Source organism: Cetorhinus maximus, unplaced genomic scaffold (genome assembly GCF_964194155.1).
Source record: "Cetorhinus maximus unplaced genomic scaffold, sCetMax3.hap1.1 HAP1_SCAFFOLD_657, whole genome shotgun sequence".
Classification (NCBI taxonomy): Eukaryota; Metazoa; Chordata; class Chondrichthyes; order Lamniformes; family Cetorhinidae; genus Cetorhinus; species Cetorhinus maximus.
In genome coordinates, this window is record NW_027596599.1 from 142,742 (window position 1) to 167,203 (window position 24,462).

A 24,462-nucleotide genomic window follows, 5' to 3' on the forward strand; every position below is an offset into this window, starting at 1 on the left:
TCCGACACTTGGAGGTGAAAAGTTGCTTCGAGATTTCACTCCTCAATGGCCTCGGTGAAATTTTATTGATGATGACAGAACTCTCCTCATGTTGATGATGGGTGACAGTATTTTCCAAAATCGAGTAGAATTCCGACCGGTGGAGAGGAATGTCTCCAATGACAGGAACTTCCCAGGTTTTCCCTCCGTTGAAATGAATGTCAGTAAATTCCGGTGGGCTGTGTAAGGGGTGTTCATGTCCCCCAGGCCAGATTGTCATTTCTGTGCCCCACACAGGAGCTGTTTAACACCCAGACAGTGACGTTAAAATCCAATGTTCAATACTGTCAAATGTATGGGGGAAATAAGTCACCCCAAAGCTTTCCTGCATCAGTTGAGGTGTCCCTGGGAAGGATCCATGAAGTACAGAGGCCTGTGCTACAGAGTTACCTGGGAGGAGACCCCCTCGCCAGTAAATCCGCTGCTTCATCTCTCCACACTGCTGCAAAGAAACATTCCGGAAACAAGTGAAAAATATCTAATTTTAGTGCCATCTGTCAGCTGTGGCTCGTTGGTAGCTTATTTACCTCTGAATCAGAAAGTGGTGGGATCGCGTCTCATTCCAGATGCTTCGGTACAGAACTCAGACTTGTTCTCATGTTGACTGATGTATTTTCCAACGTGACACCAGTGACTCCCCTTCTAAAGTACTTCCTCTGCTTCAAAGCGCGTTCGGGCGTCCAGCGGCTGAGAAAGGCGCTATTAAAACATAAGATTTTCTTTTATTAAATATAAAGTAACTTGACAGGTCGAACCCTCTAAATTCTCTGTATCTATCTCTCGATATGCTTTCTTGAAGTTATGGTACTTTTTGCCTTAGTGTGAGCGACTGCAATCAGGAACGCATTTTAAGGATCTGGATCTCACACCTTGTTTCACCAGAGGGTTTGTAATCGGCAGCGAGTTCAGACTGGAGAGAAGTGCAATGGAATCTCGATTCCACCGATTTCCCCCCTCCTCTCTCCCTCCCTCTCTCTCTCTTTCTCTCCACTGTCAACATTCCCTGGAGCCCAACCCGCCCTCGACAGGTTTCAATTATTCCCCTCAGTTCTTCAACTCTGCTTTTCCCCCTTTAGACTGGGCGTGTTATGTTTACTGTCCTGTGTGAAAGTCGCGAGGACTTAGACTACGAAGGAATAATAATTGCCTGAGGATCGAAGTGAACGTTATAAGAAATAAGCTGTACTGAGGGTGTGCGGCAGCAACATCGAAACTGAAAGCGGTTTGAATCAGGAAGTGCTGAGTGTGAACATGGCTTTCAGAGAACAGGTCCAGAGTTTGACCGAGGAGGCAATTTGTTCCATTGGCCTTGATTTCTTCACTGATCCGGTTACACTGCAGTGTGGACACAACTTCTGCCGCTCCTGTATCACCCAGTGTTGGGAAAAGAAGGAGAAAAACTCCTGCCCGGAATGTAGAGAGGAGTTTCCGGAAAGAAACCTCAGGGCGAATCGGGCCTTAGCGAATCTGGCCGAGAAAGTTCGAAAATTAATGCTGGATCTGAAAGAGAAGGAAAGCAAACTTCACTGTGAGAAACACCAGGAAGAACTGAAGCTGTTTTGTGAAACTGACAAGAAATTGATCTGTGTGATTTGTAGAGATTCGCGGGAACACAGAGAGCACCGCTTCCTACCAATTAAAGAAGCTGTTGAAATCTACAAGGTAAAAGGGGATATATTTTCTAAGTTGATAGTTTTATCATATTTTCATGGTCTAACACTTCAATTCTGTGATTTTCTCTCCCAATCCCAGGGTCAGCTGAAATCTTCCTTAGATTCTCTCACACAGAAGAAATCGGCGGTTCTAGAAACGGAACAGAAACAGAAGCGGAAGATTTCCGAAGTCAGGGTAAGGTCTCCCTGTGCTGGTTTTCTGGGATCTCGGTCAGTTTTGCTCCCTTTATCGCGGGACATTAATTATGTTTCACATTTCATTTGGTAGGAACGGTCGAGCAGTCTGCAGACCCACATCACATCCGAGTTCACTAAAATGCACCAGATTCTCACTGAGAAAGAGCAGCGACTACTCAGAGATCTCAGGGAAGAAGAGGAGAGGATTCTAGAAAGAATGGAGAAAAACCTTCGAGAGATTGAGGAGAATTTAAATTCTATTGAAGAGAAGCTCTCAAAGTTGCAGAAACAGACGGAGCAAAAGGTCGAGTTGATATTTTTAAAGGTGAGGGAATATATTGCGGGTCAGTTCAATGAAACTTCACACAGTCACAAAATAACTGATAACTGTGGAATAAATATCGAATTTACTGAATAAATAAAAACTGAGTTAAGCACATTTCTGCGGTCTCCCCGAAATAATCGGCTTCCACATTGTCTGCAGATTCCCGAGAATACCTGTAACCTCCAGAGAATCAGTTTTCTTGATCTTCACACTTGCTTTGTGATTATTTCCGCGTTGCCAAGTTTAATTTTCACCTGGACCGCCCATTGTAATCCAGTTCCAGTTCATGTTGTGAGTGTGTGGGTGTGTCTGGTACGGTGTGTGAGAGTCACTGTGTCTGTGAGCGGGACTGATGTTGAGTTCCAGTATATTTGACTCTCCACAACCTTCCTGCCAAAATGCACCACTTTACACTTCCGTGTTGAATCTAACATGCTCTGAGTCTGCTCATTTCACCAGCCGCCCTGTTTATGTCCTCCTGAAATGTGTGCGGTTCTGGGTACCTCTTAACAGAAAAGTAATTGAATTAGAGAGGGTACAGAGGAGATTTACAAGGATGTTACTAGGACTAGAAAATTGCAGCTATGAGGAAAGATTGGAAAGGCTGGGGTTGTTCTCCCTGGGACAGAGGAGACTGAGAGGAGATTTGAGATATACCGAATTGTGAGGGGCCTGATAGAGTGGGTGGGGAAGGGCCTATTTACTTAGCAGAGAGGTCAGTGACCAGGGGGCACAGATTTAAAGTGCATAGAAAGATGAGAGGGAAGATGATGAAAAACCTTTACACCCAGACGGTTATGGGATCTGGAACTCACTGCCTGTAAGAGTAGTAGAGGCATAAACCCTCAGCTCATTTAAAAGCTGTCTGGATATTGACATCAAGTGCTGTAAACTGCAGGACTGGGGATCAAATGATGCAAAGTGCGATGAGGCTGGGTGGCTTGTTTTTCATCTGGCGCAGACAGGATGGGCCGACTGGCCTCTTTCTGTGCCGTAAACTTTCTATGATTCTAAATCTGTCACTGTTCTCCTCACTGTTCGTGATTCATTTATTTCAGGAGGAAGCTTGTCGGAAGAGAAGGTAGGACATGTTTTCTGCTGAAACTCTGCACAATTTGGTAAAATAACTCAGAAAGGTTTTGTTATGAATTTCTTTTCTACTTACAATCGCAACATTAAAGTGCCGTTCATCGGGCGACAATAACTCTGCTTATGGTTTAAGCACTAGTCTTTTATTGTGTTGACATGTTTTATTGCAGATGTTAAATTAGATTTCTTATAACTGGTCCGCATGATTGTATTAAATTGTAAGATGCCATGCAGTCCTGAAGTGCTCACTTGCAGGCTGCAGACTGCTGTTAGTGCGGTTGTGGCCTTCCGACTGACCCCGAGAGAGCCACACCGTCCATGTTTCCATGGTGTCGACCATCCATGTCCCTGCAAGGCTCCTGACCAAACCGAGACAGTCACATGTTAAGTGGGAACAGGTTTTGTTTTGATTCCAGTGTAGAACTTTGACCTGTATCCTTAACACCGACAAGACAGACCCAGCAGAGGTGGCGGCACTGTGGTATAAAATTTGGAGGGAGTTGCCCTGGGAGTACTTAACATCGACTCAGAACCCGATGAAGTTTCATGGCATCGGGTGAAATATGGGCAAGGAAACATACTGATGATGACCACGTAGCAACCCGTTTGCCAACACCCTCCCCCCACCCCTCCCTCACATACTCTTTGGCTGATGAATCAGTACTCTTCCATGTTGAACGCCACTTGGAAGAAGCACCAAGAGTGGCAAGGGTGCAGGATACACACTGGATCGGCCACTTCAATGACCATCACCAAGAGTGACTCGTTAATGCAACTCCCTCCCTAACAGCACTGTGGCTGTACCTACACCACATGGCATGCAGCAGTTCAAGAAGTCAGCTCACCACCAACTTTTCAAGGGCAATTAGTGATGGGCAGTAAATGCTGGCCTAGCCAGCGATGCCCACATCTCATGAATGATTTTTTCATAAAGCGCCACTACTGGCCGAGCTGGCTATGTCCCAAAGGACATAGCTGCTAGACTGGGTATGTGGCAGGTGATGAGGTAACCAACAAGAGGATAAAAACGTACTTGATCTCATCCTCACCAATCTGCCTACCGCACATGCATCTGTTTATGACTGCAGCAGTAGGAGGGACCACTGCACAGTCCTTGTGGAGATGAACTCCTGCCTTCAGACTGATGATACCCTCATTCAAAACTGGGCATCCATGAGGCGCTGTTGGCCATCAGCAGCAGCAGATTTGTACTAAACCACACTCTGCGACCTTATGGCTCAGCATATCCTGCACTCGACTATTATCTCCAAGGCAGGGAATTAACCCTGGTTGAATAAGAGTGCAAGAGGGCATGCCGGAAGCAGGACTATGCATGCCTAAAAATGAGGTGTCAACATGGTGAAGCTACAACCCAGGGCTCCTTGCATGTCAAACAGCGGAAGCAGCAATGGATAGACAGAGATAAGTGATCTCACAACCAATGGATCAGATCAAAGCTTTGCAGTCCTGCTACATCCAGCGTTGCATGGCGGTGGACAATTAATCGATTAACGTAAGGAGAAGAGTCCACAAATACCCCACCCTCAATGATGGGGAGCCCAGCGCATCAGTGCAAATGATTAAGGCTGAAGTATTTGCAACCATCTTCAGCAAGATGTGCCCAGTGGATGACCCATCTCGCCCTTCTCCAGAAGTCCGCAGCATCACCGATGCCTGTCTTCAGCCAATTTGATTCACTCCACGTAATATTAAGAAATGGCTGAAGGCACTGGATACTGCAAAGGCCATGGGGCTTGACAATATTCTGGCCATAGTACTAAAGGCTTGTGCTCCAGGATTTATCGCACCCCTAGCGAAGCTGTTCCAGTACAACTGGCATGTACCCGGCAATGTGGAAAATTGCTCAGGTATATCATGTACACAAAAAGCAGGACAAATCTAACCTGGCCAAGTACTGCCTCGTAGGTCTACTCTCGATCATCAGTGAAGTGACGGAAGGGGTCTTCAACATTGCTATCAAGTGGCACTTACTAAGCAATAACCTTCTCACTGACGCTCAGTTTGGGTTCTGCCAGGGTTGCTCAGCTCCTGACCTCATTTTAATCTTGGTTCAAGCATGGACAGCAGAGCTGAACTCCAGAGCTGAGGTGAGAGTGACTGAACATTACATAATTTGACCGAGTGTGGCATCAAGGAACCCTAGCAAAACTGGAGTCAATAGTAATCGGAGGAAAACTCTCCACTGGTTCGAGTCATAACTATCTCAAAAGAAGATGCTAGTGGTTGTTGGAGGTCAATTATCTCATTTCCAGGAAATCACTGTAGGAGTTCTTCAGGGCACTGTCTTATGCCCAACCATCTTCAACTGCTTCATCATTGACCTTCCGTCCATCATAAGTGGTCAGAAGTGGGGACTTTCGCTGATGATTGCATTATGTTCAGCACCATTTGTTACTCCTCAGATACTGAAGCACTCCATGTCCAAATGCAGCAAGACCTAAACAATATCCAGGCTTGGGCTGACAACTGGCAAGTAACATTTTCCCCACACAAGTGCCAGGCAATGGCTATCGCCAACATGAGAGAATCTAACCATCGCCACTTGATATTCCGTCGCTTGCTATTACCATTACAGAATCCCCCACTATCAACATCCTGAGAGATACCATTGAGCACAAACTGAACTGGACTAACCATATAAAGACAATGGCTATAAGCACAGGTCAGAGGCTAGGAATCCTGCGATGAGTAACTCAGCCTGCCCATCACCTACGAGCCACATTTCAGGAGCATGAAGAATTTTCCATTTGCCTGGATGAGTGCGGCTCCGCTAACATTCAAAAAGTTTGACATCATCCAGGACAATGCAGCCCACTTGACTGAAACCCCATCCACAATCATTAACTCTCTCCACCACCAACAAACAGTGGCAGCAGTGTGTACCATCTAATAGATGCACTGCAGGAACTCACCATGCCTCCTTAGACAACACCTTCCAAATCCATGACTGCTACCATCTAGAAAGACACGTGCAGAAGATGTGTGGGAGCACCACTAATTGGAAGCTCCCCTCCAAGCCACTCACCATCCTGACTTAGAACTATATCATTATTCCTTCACTGCCACTGGATCAAATTCCTGGAACGCCCTCTCTTACAGCACTGTGGGTGTACCTAGACCACTTGGACTGCAGGGGTTCAAGAAGGCAGCTCACAACCACCTTCTAAAGGGACAGTTAGTGATTGGCAATAAATGCTGGGCTATCCAGCGAAGCCCACACCCTGTGAATGATGAAAAAGATCAACGCAATAGCAGAAACGTGCTTTAAGATATACAGCAATATTTGCACCAAAACAAAAGGAGATATTAATACCAAAGATGAGGTACATTTTAAAATGTCTTAAAGGAAGAAAGAGAAATAGAGAGGCAGAAAGGTTTAGAGAAGGAATTTCAGAGCTCAGGGCCTCGGCAGATGAAGGTCCAGCTGCCAATGGTGAAGTGATTAAAATCAGGGATATTCAATTGGCCAGAAGTAGAGGAGCGCAGGTGTCTCGGAGAGTTGGGTTGATGTTTTCAACCTTTGCTTTTATTCTACAAGCTTTGTTTGTAATAGAGCAAGTGGACAGGCTAAATGTTTATCTTCTCCTGTGATCTGTGATATACAAGCAACTAATTTGTTATCAGGCTGTGGGCCTTTTGCAGGACATGAGTGTTTCTATCCTCTGCCCTTGCGTTTCCAAGTTATCTTTTGCTCAGTTATAGAGAGAAATTTCACTTCCTATCACATTTGTTCTAATATTAAAAATGCTGAAAGATATGCATTTTGGGGTAGCTTCACCATTTAAATCATGTCTAAAATGCTCAAATGGGATCAATTTATAGCATTAATTCTTTGATATTTACAGGATTAGTGATGACACTCCAAAACTCTCAGTAGCAGATGTTGCAGACCTGTCTATCGGAAAGTTCATAGGACCTTTACAGTACAGAGCTTGGAGGGAAATGATCAATTCCATTGACCCTGGTAAAACTTTTATATTAATTTTCCTAACTATAATTCCAGTTGTGAAGGAAATAAATGAGCTCCAAAGTTCCAGGGGTGTGAGGGAAACAGGAAATCCAACGTTCCTCCAGTGAGGGGTTGTGGTCGTATGATCATCATAAGATTATAAGAAATAGGAGCAGCAGGAGGCCTTTTGGCCCATTAAACCTGTCCCGCCATTTGATAAGATCATGGCTCATCTAACTGTGGCTTTAACTGCCCTTTTTCCCTTTTCCCTATAGCCCTTAACTCCAATGTCGTTCAAAATTATGTCTAATTCAGCCCTGAGTCTATACAACAGTCTCTTCTCCATTGCTGTATGTGGAACAGAATTCCAAAGGCTAACATCCCTCAAAGAGAAGAAATTCCTTCTCATCTCTATCTCAAAAGGGAGACAGACCCCTGATTTATAAACCATGTCCACTGCTTCTAGATACCCCCACAAGAGGAATCATCCTCCCACTATCAACACTATTAAGCTCCCTCAGAATCACATATGTTTCACTAAGATCACCTCTAATTTTTCTAAACTTCAAGAGTATAGGGTTAAATGTCTCAACCTTTCTTCATCAGACAACTCCTTCATCCAGGAATCAGCCTAGCGAACCTTCCCTGAACTGCTTCGAAGACATAAATATAACTCCCTTAAGTAAGGAAATGAAAACTGTGAAGTGAAAGTCAACATTGTCCCAGAGGACCATTGGCTGCGCTCTCATTAGAGATAGATGACTGGTGCTGAGTTTAACCTGAGGGTCACCACACCTCAGGTGTGGGGTGAAGTTGAAAAGGCAGGGCCTTCATGGATGTTCAAAACCTCTCCACACATGAACAATTCCTCCCCCTCCCCCACTCTTTAGGTTAAAGTCCTCTCCACAGACCTAGTTGTACAATTTGCCAGGACACTGGTTCCAGCGTGGTTCAAGTGAAGGCCATTCTAATAGTTTCACTCACTTTTTCCCCAGCGTTGGTGCCAGTGCCCCATGAATTGAAACACATTTTTCCAACACCAATCTTTGAGCCACACATCCAATTCTCTGATCGTATTCACTCCATGCCAATCAGCTGATGCCTCAGGCAGAGATTATTACCTTTGAATTTAGTGCCTAACTGCACATACTCTCTCAGTAGAACCTCTTTCTTAGTCCTATCAATATAAGTATCCACGGGGACTATAAGAACTGGATGCTTTTCCTCCCACTCCAAGTTCCTCGCCAGTCCTGAGAGGATTACTTTGACTCTGGCACAGGACATGCAACACAGCCTTTGGAATGCATGCACTTGCCTGAAGTGAAGAGTTTCTATCCCCCTAACTAACCTGTCCCCTACTACAATGACATTCCTTTTTGCATTTGGATAGCTTCCTGCACCACTGTGCCATAGTCAGTTTGCTCATCCTCCCTGCATTCATGCTCTCGTCCACATGAGGTGCAAGGGCTTTGAATCTGTTGGGCAATTGCAAAGGCTGGACTTTCTAACCTGACTTTCTTCCCTTTCCCTGACCACTGAACAAATCGGAATGCCTAAGGGTGTCACTGCCTCCTGGAACAAAATGTGCTGGTAACTTTACCCCTCTCCAGTGCATTGCACTGTCCAAATCACGGATTCCAGTGGATCAGCTCGGAGCTGAGGTTCCTCAAGCTGCAGACACTTACTGCAGATGTGTTTGCCGTGAATCAGACGGGTAGCCTCTGGTCCCCACCTGCTGCAACTGCAACACATCACCTGTCCATCTTTATTTCATTTTTATCTAACTGATTCGATTTCAAGTGGCTCTGGTGGAACGCAAACAGAGGATTATAAGCATTTTATTGCTGTGTAAGTGCCACTTGATGGCATTGTCAACATCACATTCTACAACTTGCCTGAAGATTGAGAGTAGGCTGTTGGACCATTGATTGTCTGCATTGTATTTGTCCTGCTTTTTGTCGGCAGGATATACTTGGGCAATTTCCCACATTGTCGAGCAGATGGCTGTGTTGTAAGTCGACTGGAACAATTTGTGTCACTAATTTCAGAGTTAAAATCTTCAGTACTACAGCTGGGATGTTGTTAGTGTCCATTGCCTTTGCTGTATCCAGTGAGTTCATCCCTTACTTGTGATCATGTGCAGTCAGTTGCCTCAGCTGAAGACTGGCATCTATGACATTGGTAACGTTGGAAGGAGACCAAGATGGATCATCAAGGTTTTTGTTTCTCCTGCAGCTGTTGCCCTGATGTGAGATGTGGTGGTTGCCACGAGTACTCAATCAGTGTTAAATCTGCTATGTGAGTGGCACGGATGCAGTTTTAAGGCTAAGAGACTGAAGCTCTACGCTGTCTTCTTAACAGTAGAAAATCAGAGGCTGCACATTATTCTTGACTGCAAGAGGGATTTGGGTGTAATATTAAAGAGATGTTTGTGCATTTGCCTAAATCCTTTGTCGACCGCACATGGAGATTTTGGTGGTGTGCCCGTCTACTTTATCTCCATTATCAAAGGTGGCAGTAGGCCTCACATAAAAGGTTTGCAACCATAGAATGATAGAAAAGTTACGGCACAGTAAGAGGCCATTCAGGCCATTGTGCCTGCACCAGCCAAAGAAAAAAGAAACTAGCCGCTCATTTTAATCCCAATTTCTAGCTCCTGGTACATAGCTGTGCAGTTTACAACACTTCAGGTGCAGATCCAGGTACCTTTCAAATGAGTTGAGTATTTCAGCCTAAATCACCAACCAGGCCAAGACTTCCAGATGCCCATCACCCTCTGGGCGCAAAATATTTTCCTCATTTCCCCTCTAATCCTTTTACCATTCACTGTAAATCTGTGCCCTGTGGTAACCAGCATCTGATACAGTTCCATCACAACGTTCTTGCCTTGGACTTAAATACCTCATCCAATAAAGAAAAGCATTCCATATGCTTTCTAGACCACTGTACCCACTTGTACTGCCACCTTCCAGGATATGCGGCATGCACGCCAACGTCTCTCACTTCCTCAGCCCCACCTCAAATGCATCACTCACACTTATCCGGATTGAATTCAATTTTTCCACTCAACAAAACCATTGATATAATTCTGGAGATAACAGCTACCCTCTTCACTTCCAACTACAGGGAAAATGTTTGTGTCATCAGCAAATTTCCCAATCATACCTCCCACATTTACGCCCAAACCATGAATATATGCAACAAGCAGCAAGGACTCCAACACTGAGCCCTGTCAATCACCACTGGAAACCATTTTCCATTTGCAAAAATATCTATCGACCATGACCTTTTGTTTCCTGTTGCTGAGCCAATTTTGGATCCAACTCGCCTCCTTCCCTGTGACCCATATGATCTCACTTTCCTGACCAGTCTGCCATGTGGGACCTTGTCAAATGCATCACTAAAATCCACGTGGACAATGTCTGCTCCACTACCCTCATCAATCCTCCTTGTTGGTTCCTCAAAAATTTCGATTAAGTTAGTAAGACATGATCTTTCCCTACAAAACCATGCTGGCTATCCCAGATCAATCAATGCCTTTCTAAGTGACACTTTATCCTGCCTCTCAGAATTGATTCCAATAATTTGCCCACAACTGAAGTCAGGCTGACCAGCCTATCATTTTCTTGCCAATCCCTCACAACCTTTTTAAATAATGGTACAATGTTCGCAGACCTCCAACCATCTGGTACCTCACCTGTCTCTAGTGAGGATTGGAACATAATCCTCAGGGCATCCATTATTTCCTCCCTGGCTTCTTTTAACAACCCGGGATACAATCCATGTGGTCCTGGTTATACATCCACGTTCAAGGATGTCAGTTCCTCCATTACTTCCTCTCTCACTATACTTATTTTATCTAATATTTCACACTACTCCTCTTGAACTAGAATGTTTGCATCATCCCTCTCTTTAGTGAAGACTGAGACAAAGTACGCATTGAGAACCCTGCCCACGTCCTCAGCATCAACGCACAGGTTACCATGTACATCTCTGATAGGCCCTACCCTTCCTCTAGTTATTCTTTTGCTCTTAATGTACTGGCAAATCTCCTTAGGGTTTTATATGATTTTACCTGCCAACATTTTTGCAAATCCTCGCTTTGCTTTCCTAATTTACATATTTACTTCACCCATGTACTTTCTATACTCCTCTAGACTTGCTTTTTGTGACTGCCATGAGACTTCTTTTTTTGCTTCATCTTGACCTGTCTGCTTCTGTGTAACCTGGGGGCTCTAGATTTGTCAGTATTACCATTCGTTTTATGGGGACATGTCTCCACTGTGCCCATAGAATCTTGCTTTTGAATAACCCCCACTGATTTGACAACATTTTCCCATCTAATAACTCTACCCAATCCACTTTCGCCAATTAACCTCTCAGCTTTGTAAAATTTGTCTCCCCCCAATTTAGAACTTTTATCCCTGCTTTCTATTTGCCCTTTTCCATAATGGTGTTAAATCTAACTGTCTTATGGTCAGTATCTTCAAAATGGTCACCCACTGCTACTTCATCCACTTGCCCAGGTTCATTTGCTAAGACTAAATCTAGAATTGCGCCCCCTCACGTTGGGCTTGTTATGTGCTGGCTAAGAAAGTTCTCTTGAATGCAGTTCAAGAATTTTGTGCCCTCCGTGCCCTTCACACTGTTTGCATCCCAATTCATATTAGGGTAGCTAAAGCCTCCACATATTGCCATCCTATTGTTTTTGCACTTAGAAATTTGCCTACATATTTGTCCCATTCCACCATTTGGGGGCCTGAGTACACTCCTAGTAGTGAGCCTGCCCCTTTTTTCTTTCTGAGCTCCACCCATAGGGCCTTATTTGATGCTTCATTTTGGATGTCATCCCTCCTTTCAGCTGTCATTGATTCTTTAACCGATAATGCTATACCCCCACCTTTTTTATCCCCCTCTCTACCCTGCCTGAAAACTCTATATCCAGGGATGGTAATCTGCAATTTTCGCCCCTCCGTATGCCAGGTTTCTGTTATTGCGATGATATCATGCTGCCATGTGTCTAACCAAAGTGCATTGGATATCATTGAAGGATCGTTGTTTGTTTAGAACACGAGGAGAGGGAGTGTCGATTGGACCTGTGCTGAGGACTGTGAGGAGATCCATGTGAATGATCAGCAGCTTTAACTGTCCTGTGCAGGGTCCATGCAGGAAAGAAGTTTTCCTTGACTGTGGGTGCAACAATGACAGATCACGGTCTTCCACTTAAGCGAAAGTCCATCTGAGACTCAGACTTGTAGGGGTCTCTGTGACTGGAGGGTCAGGGGCCTTCCACCTCAGCAAAGCATAGTGCAGGTGAGGCACTCAGTGAGTGGACTACAAAGTAACCCCTAAACTTGTTGGCATGATAAACATGTCAAGGGATATGCGATTATGATGTGTGAGTGGTGACCGGGGGGGGGGGCAGGAACATGATAATCTCTCATCAATATGCATGGAGCAGCGATTTATAGGGGTCAAACGTTCTCATGTTGCTCCTCCCTGTCTGGTTATGGTTGAAAGAGCTCTCTGCTAGGTCGGCTCCCCTTTGAGAGCAGGTGTCAGGGTTAGCAAGAACCGGCCTCAGGGAAGTCAAGATGGCGGCCATTGGCCTGACCACAGGTGTATCACAGGCGGTGCTCTTATCCACAAATGGGTGAAAGGCAATGCTGGAGGTGGCTTCGTAGATCCCGGGATCTATCTGCCAGCTTCTCCACAATGAGCTGCGGCCACAAGGGCTTGGAGGGAATCCAATGCTGGTGGCGTTGAAGGTCACCCCCGCCTTGAACTTCTTTAATAATGGACCCATCTAGGGCTTCACTTGGGACCAATGCGTCAGCTTTCAGTCAGTGACACACAAGTGTATTCAGAATGCCCAATCAGGATAGTGCATCTCTGGAAAGTTTAGATTTGACATTCCTTCCAATCTGTCGTGTTCAGGACGTTGTCAGTGCATTGCTGAAATCACAATTCTACTTACAGGTGCCTGAGGTTGCAGGAGATGGTGCAGATCCTAATAAGCGCATTTGGCGCCAGGGTTCAGCATTTTATTATAGTTGAGCACATGCAAGGCTCAAACCAACAGCAGGGAAGATGTCACTACTGCAATTTAATTCTGCTCTCATAAATAAAGGTACATTTGTGAAACCTATGGTCAGTAAACAAGAAGGTGCTGGGGCCTTCCAGCCTCCAAAGGATAGAAAACCAAAAAGTTCAACAAATGTCCCGGAAGCTTACTCTGCCTGGAATCTGGTAACTATCAGATTGGTATGGGCCTGTCTACCACATCATATTCCAGCTATAGCCTCTGCATGTGGTTTGGCCACATCCTGGCCCTCCCATCCCCTTCATTGTCCTTCTCATGGGAGCAGACATTTTGTTTCCCCATGTCTCGCTCAGGCAACACATCCCCCTTTTGTATCACGAGGCTGTGCAGGGTGCAGCAGACAATGATGATCTGAGACATTCTCAGTATGGGAAAGCACTGCCTGAGCCATCCAAACATCTGAACCTCATCTTTAGGAGCTCAATCACCTGCTCAGTCAGGGACCTGGTGGGGGTATAGCCATCATTGTATCTCCTCAGCAGTACTCTGCGGGTGGTGAACTGGCATCATCAGTCATTTTTGCTGGGGGTATCCCTTGTCCCTGAGGATCCTGCCCGGCAATCACCGAGATAGTTCCTTTAATACCCTCCACTACCCTCGAGTCCCTACAGAGAGACCATTGCCTTGGTAACATAGAAAGACTAAACACATGAGCCCTTGTCAGGCATGACCATTCAGCTGGGGGGATGGATTTTTGGAGTCATGAGTTGGCCACCACCCGTGCTCCTTGGAGGCTTCCACCCCTCGCTCTCCATTCATCCCTGCCTCTGACTGCAGCTGATGGCGAATGGACAGAATGAAAGGAAGCTCCATACCTTGCTGGGATCTCGATGTGATGAGATGGGCATAAACCTGCTGACGTGTAGGCTTCACCATAGAGGGGAGAACACGACTGAACATGGATGACATCCAGTTACCTCATAATTATTAGGGTGTCCCTTTAGTCGGCCATTTCTGCCGACCTTGATCACCACCCACCAAAAAGACCTTGCTCCCACTTCGAGGCATCTTACTTACTGACTAACTGCGTGGTCAACGTCAGATTTGAAGAATGGTGAGTGTCACCTTCCAAACTTCATCCACCAACTTCTACCCTTCCCCCTGCCACCCACCAACTTCCCCCCATCACATTAACCCACCCAATATCAGCTTTCCACTCCCCTCTGTCACCCTTGAACCTCCCTTCATTCCACTGGGCATTATTCTGATCCACCGCCACATGCTCTCCCGACCCTGAGATCTAATGAGTACAGGCCCAACCTAAACAACCCCTCAAAACATTTATTAACCAAACATGCAATAATATACACTTCCAACACCAGTTGTTCAGTGAGATCTGCATGTCGGAGCCCATTCCCACGTGGTCACTCTGCAGAATGACTTCTCCTGCACGACTTCCTGTGACTGACCACATCACGCTTTCCTGGCTGTCCTTGTGGCTGTGGCTTTATATCCCTTTCTGACCCTGGTCCCTTGATATATAAGTTAATAACTTGATTCGGGTCATCCAATTGTGTTTCATGCCTTATCAATCCCTCCACCTGCATGTGGTCATTTTCTGCTCTCAACAGTGGATATCTCCAGGTGTATGCCAGCTATGGATGTAATATCTGTATCTTGAAAAGGCAGTAAGAAAGCTATTCACACATATCCAGAGAGGCCATTGTCTATGAAAGTTGCTGTAGACGGAGTGCCTGTTGGTGAGCCATCACCTCAATGACATGTCCTGAAATGTCTGTGTGTTTAGTTAAAACTGTCTTTATTTTTAAACAGTTGAAAAAGAGTTTCAGAAAGAGTAAACCTTGTTTGGATGGTAACGCAATATGTGAAAATCAGACAGTAAATCAGTAACCCAGCTTACATCGTGCTCAATATCAATCTCCATCGGAGTTAATGGATACAGATATTGAGAGGAATGTGTTCCGAGCTGCTACTTCAGTGTTGTCCAAGTCACACAACCGTCCATGACAAATTTCACCCCATGTGTCTCTATGTCACCTTGGAGCATCTGTTGGTGACTCTTGATCACCTTCTGGATTAGAAAATCAGGATAGTGAACTTGTCCCTCATGTGCAAGTGCACGGGTATAGAAAGGAGCAGTTTCAGGTGCAGTGTTTGCACCGATGAGCACTTCAAATAGGCCTCTGGAGGAGTAATTTCTGCATTTCTGGGCACCACACTTTGGGAAGGATGTCAAGTCCTTGGAGAGGGTGCAGGGGGTACTTACCAGCACAATAGCACTGATGAGGGACTTCAGTTTACAGGGTAGTTGGATAAGCTGGTAACGTTGGATAAGTTGGATAAGCTTCTCTAGAACAGAGAAGTTTAAAGGGAGATTTAATGCAGGAATTTCAATTATGAGGGCTTAATTGAGCAGATCAGGAGAATCTGTTTACTCTGGTAAGTGTGTCTGTAACTAAAGGTTAAGATTTAAAATAATCACCAAAAGAATTAGAGGGGTAATGAGCAAAAATGAAATCTCACAGACTATGTTCATGATCTGCAATTCATTGTCTGAAAATGTGGATTTCATAGGAACTTTCAAAAATGAATTGAACATATTCTCAAATGGACTAATATGCAGGGTTCCGGGCAAATAGCTGGACTAGACGATTAAATTGGACAGCCTGAACAAGTACGATGGACTGAATGGCCTCCTTCTGCGCGAGAAGATTCCGTTATCTAGTCCAACTCATAATTGGGCTCGGATGTTTTTAAGGGACTAGGACAGTTACGAAAACAGGCGTTAGGCGCCATCCATCTGCTAATGTTGGTGCTGTTTTGGAGTCTTTCCAAAAATTGGGATGTCCTGAGACTCAAGCCCTGAGCCTTGGGTTTCCTGGACATGGATGTGGGCGACAGTGAAAAGCTGAGCACATTTATTTTCCTGATAACAATATGGAGATGGGGGAGGCAGCAGTCTTTTTCTCAGCTCCTCAATGTTCCTGTCCACGCTGGATGACACAATGCCCACCCCCCTCCCACTGCTGCCTGGCTCCTTCACACTCTATGCTCACCACCCACTGTCTCCCCAATATCACCCACCCAAATCTGCACTTGCTCCTCCCGCATCTCTGCTCTCTCCCCTCCTCCACTCTCTATACTCGCCACCCACTCCCTCTACCCACCCCCCCAGTCCTCCCTTCCTCGATTTCTTGCTCCCATGCTCCCTCTGCCTCCCCCCACCCCCACCCTGTACATTTTCCTCACAACCTCCTTCCTGCTTTCTCTCTCATCTCACTTTCCTGGTCCCCTGCTCCCCGCCACCTCCCTTCCCGTTGCCTTTGTTCTCTCCCTCCGCCCATTCCTACACATACTCCACTCCCCATCCTTCCCCTCTCTCACTCACTTACCTCCAGTCAGTCTTCCCTCCCCATTCCGCACTTCTTCCCTCATCTCGGTCCGATACTCTCCCTGTCCTCCCTGTCCCGCACACTGTCCCTCGCAATCCCTCCTCCTTTCCCGTCAGCTTTCTTTCTCCCCTCCCCATCCCATGCTCTCTCTCCGCTCCACCTCCCAACCTCTCTCCCCTCCCCCTTCCACCATCTCAGCCCTCCCCTTCCACCATTGTCACTGTCCCCTCCAGCTAACTCTGGCTCCACTCTGTCCACTCACTGACCACACCCCTACCCCTCCCAATCTTTCACTCCTTCATCACCCTTTCTCCCTCCCCTCCCCCTCCCTCTCCCCTCTCTATATTCACACGTTTTTTCTCTCTCTCTCTCCCAATCCCGCTCTTGTGTTTGGGTTGCTGAGCTGTAACTAGTGGAGTGACACAGGGATGAGCGCTGGGAACTCAACTATTTACAATCTATATCAATGACTTGGATGAAGGGACCGAATGTATGGTAGTTAAATTTGTTCATGACACAAAGATATTAAGAATTTAACTTGTTAAGAGCACATGAAGAGTCTACAAAAGGATTTAGATAGATTAATTGATAGTTAATTTAGCGGGTGGATTATAATGTCCAAATTCATCAACTTGTCCACTTGGCAGGAAGAATATCAAGGCAATGTATTATTTTAATAGAGAGGATGATTAAAACTATATTGTTGGAGTTCTGACTGTGTATTTTTGGTGTGGAGCGATTGTAAGTTCACACCTGTGGGAATAACCTTTGTGTTGTCTGGAGATTGTAACATTTAAGGTTCAGAATGTCCCAAGGGTTGATACATTCAGTTCCTGTCTCAGGGCAAGGGGGCTGAACCCTGCTGGGAGATCACAGGTTAACAGGAGAATTCAAAGGTCAGTTAACAACCATTTGTGTTCATTTGTATTGAGTTTAAAGAGTTGGGAGCAGCAGTTGGTGCAGCAGCTCAGCTGAGGAGCTGGGACCGTGCCTGTGTTGAGATGCTGGAGTGGAACTGCTGTCGGCATGTTATAATTTGCCTTACAAACTACCAGGAGACGCAGGTACAGGCCAAGATCTTTCATTAGTGATTCAAGTGTATGCAGGGAGAGACAGCGTTGGGCAGTCCAAGACCGAGCTGTGCAGATTACAGCGAAATCTTGTTTTTATACACAATTTGTCACAGACTCGTAATCTAATCTTGTCAATTCACAATCACATGCTTAAAGAGGCCTTCGGCTTTTGTCACTTATTTCCCGTGTGTACAGACACTCGACATTGTTCTCATCCTCGCAAGACCACTATCTCTTGCTGATTGTCCAGGAGTCTGTGCCTCCTGACTTCAATGCCCACTCACTCCCTGAACTTGTTCTTTGTTCTCCTGCCTTGCCCATCTCCTTTCTTCTTCTGTCTGAAACACATCTGCTATTCTCCCGTTCTGCTGTTCTGCTTATATTTTATTGTTACTAACAGGCAATTCTAACTAAAATTGTTTAACCCTTTCAAGATACTGGAGTAGAACTGCTCTTGGCAGGAGTAGATCGTCCAGCCCTTCCTCTGGCATTCAATGAAATCATGGCTGATTCTCTACTTCAACACCATTTTCCTGCTCTATCCCCTTATCCATTGATGTTTTTAATATGTAGAAAACTATCCATCTCAGTCTTGCGCTTACCCAATGACTGAGCCTCCACAACCGTCTGGGACAGAAACTTACAAAGATTCATCACCCTCTGAGTGAAGAAATTCCTCCTCATCTTGGCCTTAAATGACCTGCCCCTTAATCTGAAACTGTGTCCCCTGGTTCTCGACCGCCCCACCACCGCAACCAGCGAAACATCCTTTCTGCATTTATCCTGTCAAGTCCTGTTAGAATTTTGTATGTTTGACTGAGATCACCTTTCATTTTTCTAAACTCCAGAGAGCAAAGGAACCGTCTATTTAATCTTTGCTCACAGGACTGAAAGGTCCCAGGAATACACTGGTACAAAATTTCAACACTCGGAGTCCAGATGCAATATTCAAGTGGTTCCTTTATTACACATGTGGGCAGCTAACGCTGGGCAATCCAGGCGCTTCTCCACCGAGATTCAACTGAGCACAGTTAATATATTTTTTACTACCAGTTACAACTTAATGGTGCTAGTTAGACAAATGCCACAGCACAATAATCTGATCATTGTGTTCTTGTACAGTAATTGCAGTGCAGATACTGGGCATTGTCCTTTTGGGAGAGAACAAAGAATGTGCGTTTGTTCTAGACAAAAGGTTTACGGGGGCTGACTGGGTGTGGTTCAAGGCTATCAGACGGTGTTAAATGGCCTTCCCCATGTCTTGATCGAGTCATCCTGAGTCCCTGCCCATGTGTGTCTCCCATTTCCTAATTGCAAATTTACAGCTGAACCCTTTGTACAAGTTTTTAGCTTTCATGTAAGGCTGTGATTGTCTGTGTATGCTTTGGCAACCTAGATGCTGGTCCTAGCTGGCACTTTAAAATAAATCCAAATTTTCTGCATCTTCAGGACAATCCCTCCATTCCAGGAATTTATTTGTGAACCTTCATTACACTCAGTCTATGGCAAATATACCTTTCCTCATGTTCGGAGACCAAAGCTGCACATATTAGTCCAGATGCAGTCTCACCAAGGCTATATATAATTGTAGTAAGACACCTTTACTCCTGTAACCAAATCATCTTGCAATAAAGGCCAACATAGCATTTGCCTTCTAAATTCCTTGCTGTACCGGCTTTCAGTGACTCATGAACATGGACACAAAAGTCCCTTTTATGCTTGACATTTCCCAGCCTCTCTCCATTTAAGAAATACCCTACATTTTGGTTTTTCCCACAAAAGTGGATATCCTCACATTTCTCCACCTTGAATTCCATCTGCCACATTTTTGTCCACTCATGAACATGGACACATAAGTCCCTTTTATGCTTAACATTTCCCAGCCTCTCTCCATTTAAGAAATACCCTACATTTCGGTTTTTCCCACAAAAGTGGATATCCTCACATTTCTCCACCTTGAATTCCATCTGCCACAGTTTCACCCACTCACTGAGCCTCTCCAAATCTCCTTCAATCATCTCTGCATCCTGCTCACAACTGACACTTCCATCTGCAAACTTGGAAATATTACATTTAACCCCAACATCCAAATCATTGATATGGATTGTGAATATCTGGGGCCCAAGCACTGACCCTTGCGATACCCCACTAGTCACAGCCTGTCCACCTGGAAATGACCAATTTATTTCTACTCTGTGTTTTCTGTTCATAAACCAGTTCTCAATCCATGCCAGTAAATTCCACCAAATTGCATTTGCTCTGATTTTGTTTGCAAACCTCTGGTGTGGGATCGTATCTAAAGCTTTCTGAAAACCTGAATAAATGACATCCTCCAGTTACCCCTTCCCTATTCTCGTAGTTACATCCTCCAAAAACTCCAACAGGGGTTTGTTAAACGTGATTTCCCTTTCATCAAGTCCATGCTGATTCTGCCCAAGCTTCCCATTATTTCTAAGTGTCCTGTTATCACATCCTTTATTTTAGGCTCTAGCATTGCCCCTACGACTGATGTTAGGCTAACAGGTCTGTAATTCCCTGTTTTCTCTCTTCCTCATTTCTTAAATAGTGGGGTTACATTTGCCACCTTCCAATCTGCAGGAACAATTCCAGAGTGTCTCATATTTTGAAAGTTGACCACCAATGCACCGACTTTCTCTACAGCCACCTCATTCAACATTCTGGGATGTAGATCATCAGGTCCAGGGGATTTATCTCCTTTAAGTCCCATTAATTTCTCTTGTACTTTTTTTTTAACTAAAAATATTGTGTTGCAGTTCCTTGTTGATATTTGTCCTTTGATCCTCCATTATTCTGGGGGGTTTTTAATGGTGATAATTGACATTTGGGCAGATTATGAGCAGGTTCATGTGATTTGCCTTGCTCGTGTCTGTCATTAAACATGTGGTTTGTGGTGTGTTCGACCGCAGTTTTCCTGTTAATTAATGTTTACCTCATGTTAATTCTTTATGATAGAATATAAGAGATAATATTATCTGTTTGCATTGTGACTCTTGTTTAGTAAAATTCTTCTGTTTGTTTCAAAACATGGAATCTTATGGATTTATCCTGTTAGTAAGCAACTGGGATTTCAAATTTGGTCGACTAACATAAAAAAGTTAATGGTCACTAAGCAGATGATAACCAAATTTGAGGGTCTTGCCTGGGACTGTAACACATTTTGGGGTCTGGCCTCGCAATGTACCAAGGGAGACAGCAGAACTCTACAGTAGAGAGGGATCTGGACAATCTGGTACATGAATCACAAAAATTAATTGCAGGTACAGCAAGTGATTAGGAAGGTAACTGGAATGTTCATGTTTATTGCAAGTGGAATCGAGTATTAAACTATGCAATTGTTGCTACAGCTGTACAGGATCTTAGTGAGACTGCATCTGAAGTCTGTGTACCATTTTGCTCTCCTTACTTAAGAAATGAGATACTTACATAAGACGCAGTTCAGAGAAGATTTGCTCGACTGATTCTTGGGATGAATGGATTATCTTATGATAAAAGGTTGAACAGGTTTGGCCTTTACTCATTGGAGTTTAGAAGGATAAGAGGTGATCTTACTGAAACGTGTAAGACGCTGAGGGGATTTGACAAGGTGGGTGCCAAGAGGACATTTACCTTGGAGAGACATCTGGAACTAGGGGGCAGTTTTAAAATTAGGAGTCTCCCATTTAAGACTGAGATGAGGAGAATTTATTTTCTGTCAGAGGGTGGTTAGTGTTTGGAATTCTCTTCCCCGGTGAGCAGTGGAGGCTGGGTCATTGAATATATCCAATCAGATCAGCCATTATCTCGTCGAATGGTCGAGCAGGCTTGAGGGACCGAATGGCCTACCCCTGCTCCTAATCATAGCGTTCTTGTAATTTTATTTTCTTTGGTACCTTACAGGATCAGATTGTATACAATCTGTGTGGTGACACTTTCATACCTGTTTCGCAGAAGTATCACTCCCCACCTACTCTCTCCAGCTCTCTTTCTCTCCAGCCTGCTGTTTCCTCCCCGCTTTCTCCCAAACTTTATCTTTCCCCTTCCCGCTCTCCTTCTCACAATCTCTCTTCCCTCTCTCATACTCTCTCTCTCCCTGCGTCACTATCTCTTTCCACACCCTGTCACTCATGCTCTCCCGTCCTTATGCTCTCCCTCTTCTCACCCATCCTTCTCTCCACCCACACTTTCTCACTCCCCTTGTCCCCACACTCTCTCACTCACCTCCCACTCTCCCTTTCTCTTTGCCTCTGTAACTTCTGCTCTCATTATTACCTCTGCCCTTCCCACAATCTTTCTCTCTCCCCTTCCACACACACTCTCCCTCTTCCTGCCATGCACTCACCCTCTCAACAATGCTCCTGCTCGATCTAATATCAGTCCCTCCCGCCCTCTACCTCCATTCCCCACCCATTGTCCCTGTCAGGCCCATTTCGCCCTCTCTTCCACCGATCCAGATACTCTCTCTCCTTCCCCCTTTCCTCATCATTCCGCTATACCTCTCCCAAGCCCTCCCCTCCTCCCACGCTCTCCCTTTCCTCTTCTGCACTTTCGCCCCTCCCCGTTCTGCTTTCGTTCACATTCTCAGCAGTCTCCCACTCTCTCTGAGACCTTCACATTCTCTCTCCCACCCTTGTAAGCCCTCCCCTTCTCTCTTTTTCACTCTGCCCGATTTGCGTTCACCCTCCAGTTCTTGCTCACTCTCTCTCACACCTTTAAACTCTCCCTGCCCCCTGCACTCTCTACCTCTCCATCTTGTTCTGCCTCTCACACCATCACACTCTCCCTGCCCCCCTGCACTCTCTACCCCTCCATCTCGTTCTCTCTCTCACACCATCTCACTCTCCCTGCCCCCTGCACTCTCTACCCCTCCATCTCTCTCTCACATCTACCCTCTCTCCCAGCCACCCTGCACTCTAGACCCCTCCATCTCACTTTCACCCTCGCACTCTCCCTGCCCCCCTGCACTCTCTACCCCTTCATCTCACTCTCACATCCCCACACACTTCCTACCATCCCCTGCTCTCTTTACTCCACCCTCTCTTTCTTACCCACTCTCCCAATCTCTGTCATGCTGGTCTCTCTCTCTCCTGCTCCCATGTTCTCAAACCCTCCTGCTCTCACTCTCTGCCACCTCTTCCTCTCCATCAGTCCACCCACACTCTCCCTCTCCACGTTCCTGCTCCCTCCTCTGCTGCCATTTTCTCTCCTCAACTTCACCTCCCCCCCGCCTCCATCTCTTTCCAGCTCCCTCTCCCCCTCTCTCTTTCTCTCTCCCCACCTCCTTCTCTCTCTCTATCCCGCTTCCTCTCCCCGCCTCCCTCTCTCTCTCTCTCCCTCCCTCTCCCTCTCTCCCTCTCCCTCTCTCTCTCTCCCTCTCTCTCTCTCTCTCTCCCCCTTCCTCACACTCTCTCCCCCTCCCCAGCCCCTCTCTCTAAATCACTGACTGTGTTATTTTAACTTTCCCCCAGCTCCAGCCTCTCTGACTCTGGATCTGAACACAGCGAATCCCCGGCTCATCCTGTCTGAGGACCGGACCAGTGTGAGACACGGAGACAAACGGCAGCCGCTCCCTGACACCCCGGAGAGGTTTGATCCCGGGGTCTGTGTCCTGGGATCAGAGGGATTCACATCAGGGAGACATTACTGGGAGGTGGGGGTGGGGGAGAAGACTCGGTGGGGGCTCGGAGTGGCCCGAGAATCTGTGAACAGGAAAGGGGGAATCTCCCTGATCCCCGAGTCCGGATTGTGGGTTGTGGGGCTGGTTCCCGGAAGAGGTTATTTAGCCGCCACCTCCCCCTCACTGACCCCCCTCACCCCGAGTGGGAATCCCCGGAAGATCGGGGTTTTCCTGGACTATGAGGGTGGACAGGTGTCATTTTACAATGCGGACAACATGTCCCATCTCCACACTTTCACCCACACTTTCACTGGGAGAATCTTTCCCATCTTCCGCCCGGGACCGAATGACGACGGGAAAAACTCGGCCCCGCTGACAATCTGCGGGATTCAAGGTCACTAACAGATCCATCCCATAATTTCACACCGTCTCCCTGCCTCCTGCCAGCTGTAAACTGATGGGTGTGGGTCTCAGTCACAGGTGGAGAGAGAAGCCAGGTTAACATTCCGGTTATAAACCCTGTGTGGGAACTGGGAACTGAAAGATCAGCGAGGACCTCTGTAGGGCTGGGGGAAAGAAGGAGGGGGAGAGAAGAAACAAATAGAATCTCAATTGTAGAGAGGAACTTACAGGGTAGAATGAGCTGTGAACTGCAGGAACCCGGTGACCTTCCTGCCTGTAATGTTGCTCCACAGGCGGAAGGTGGTGGGACATCAGCTTGTTTGAGATGAATCAGTTCAGTGATTCTCAAACTGGGGTCCGGGGAGTCTTTCCAGGGGTGGTCCAGGAAATAATTTCTCCAGAGGGTGGGAGAGAGAGAGAAAAGCACAAGAGGGTGAGGAAGTGAAGTGGGGGAAATAACAAGCTCCCCGCTTTGTATAAATTCCCAGGAGTGAGTGTTATTCCTGCATGAGCAGCTGTCAAGATTTCCAACCGCAAACCTCCCGAATTCTCTCCCTTCTTCACGGTGATGGACATTTCGGCTGTCATGGTTTTCAGCGGTGAGTCTGATATTTCCTTTCGGTAGGAGGGGAGATGGAAGTCCA

At 46.0% G+C, this 24,462-nt stretch overlaps 1 protein-coding gene across 1 annotated transcript; it reads left to right on the top strand.

The window, feature by feature from the left end:
• Positions 1 to 1,281: 1,281 nt before the first annotated feature.
• LOC144674456 (zinc-binding protein A33-like) lies at positions 1,282 to 24,177 on the top strand. The gene is made up of 5 exons (XM_078535795.1): positions 1,282 to 1,701; positions 1,792 to 1,887; positions 1,981 to 2,237; positions 7,170 to 7,288; positions 23,268 to 24,177. The coding sequence occupies exons 1-5, from the start codon at positions 1,291 to 1,293 to the stop codon at positions 23,816 to 23,818; spliced, it is 1,434 nt and encodes a 477-aa protein (XP_078391921.1). The 5' UTR covers positions 1,282 to 1,290; the 3' UTR covers positions 23,819 to 24,177.
• The last annotated feature ends 285 nt before the right edge of the window (positions 24,178 to 24,462 follow it).

Bases quoted from the DNA above. Each gene is read 5' to 3' on its own strand.
- LOC144674456 (XM_078535795.1), top strand. From the start codon at position 1,291: ATGGCTTTCAGAGAACAGGTCCAGAGTTTGACCGAGGAGGCAATTTGT. The intron at 1,702-1,791 runs GTAAAAGGGGAT...TCCCAATCCCAG, and splicing joins AAGCTGTTGAAATCTACAAG to GGTCAGCTGAAATCTTCCTT. The intron at 7,289-23,267 runs GTAAAACTTTTA...ACTTTCCCCCAG, and splicing joins GATCAATTCCATTGACCCTG to CTCCAGCCTCTCTGACTCTG.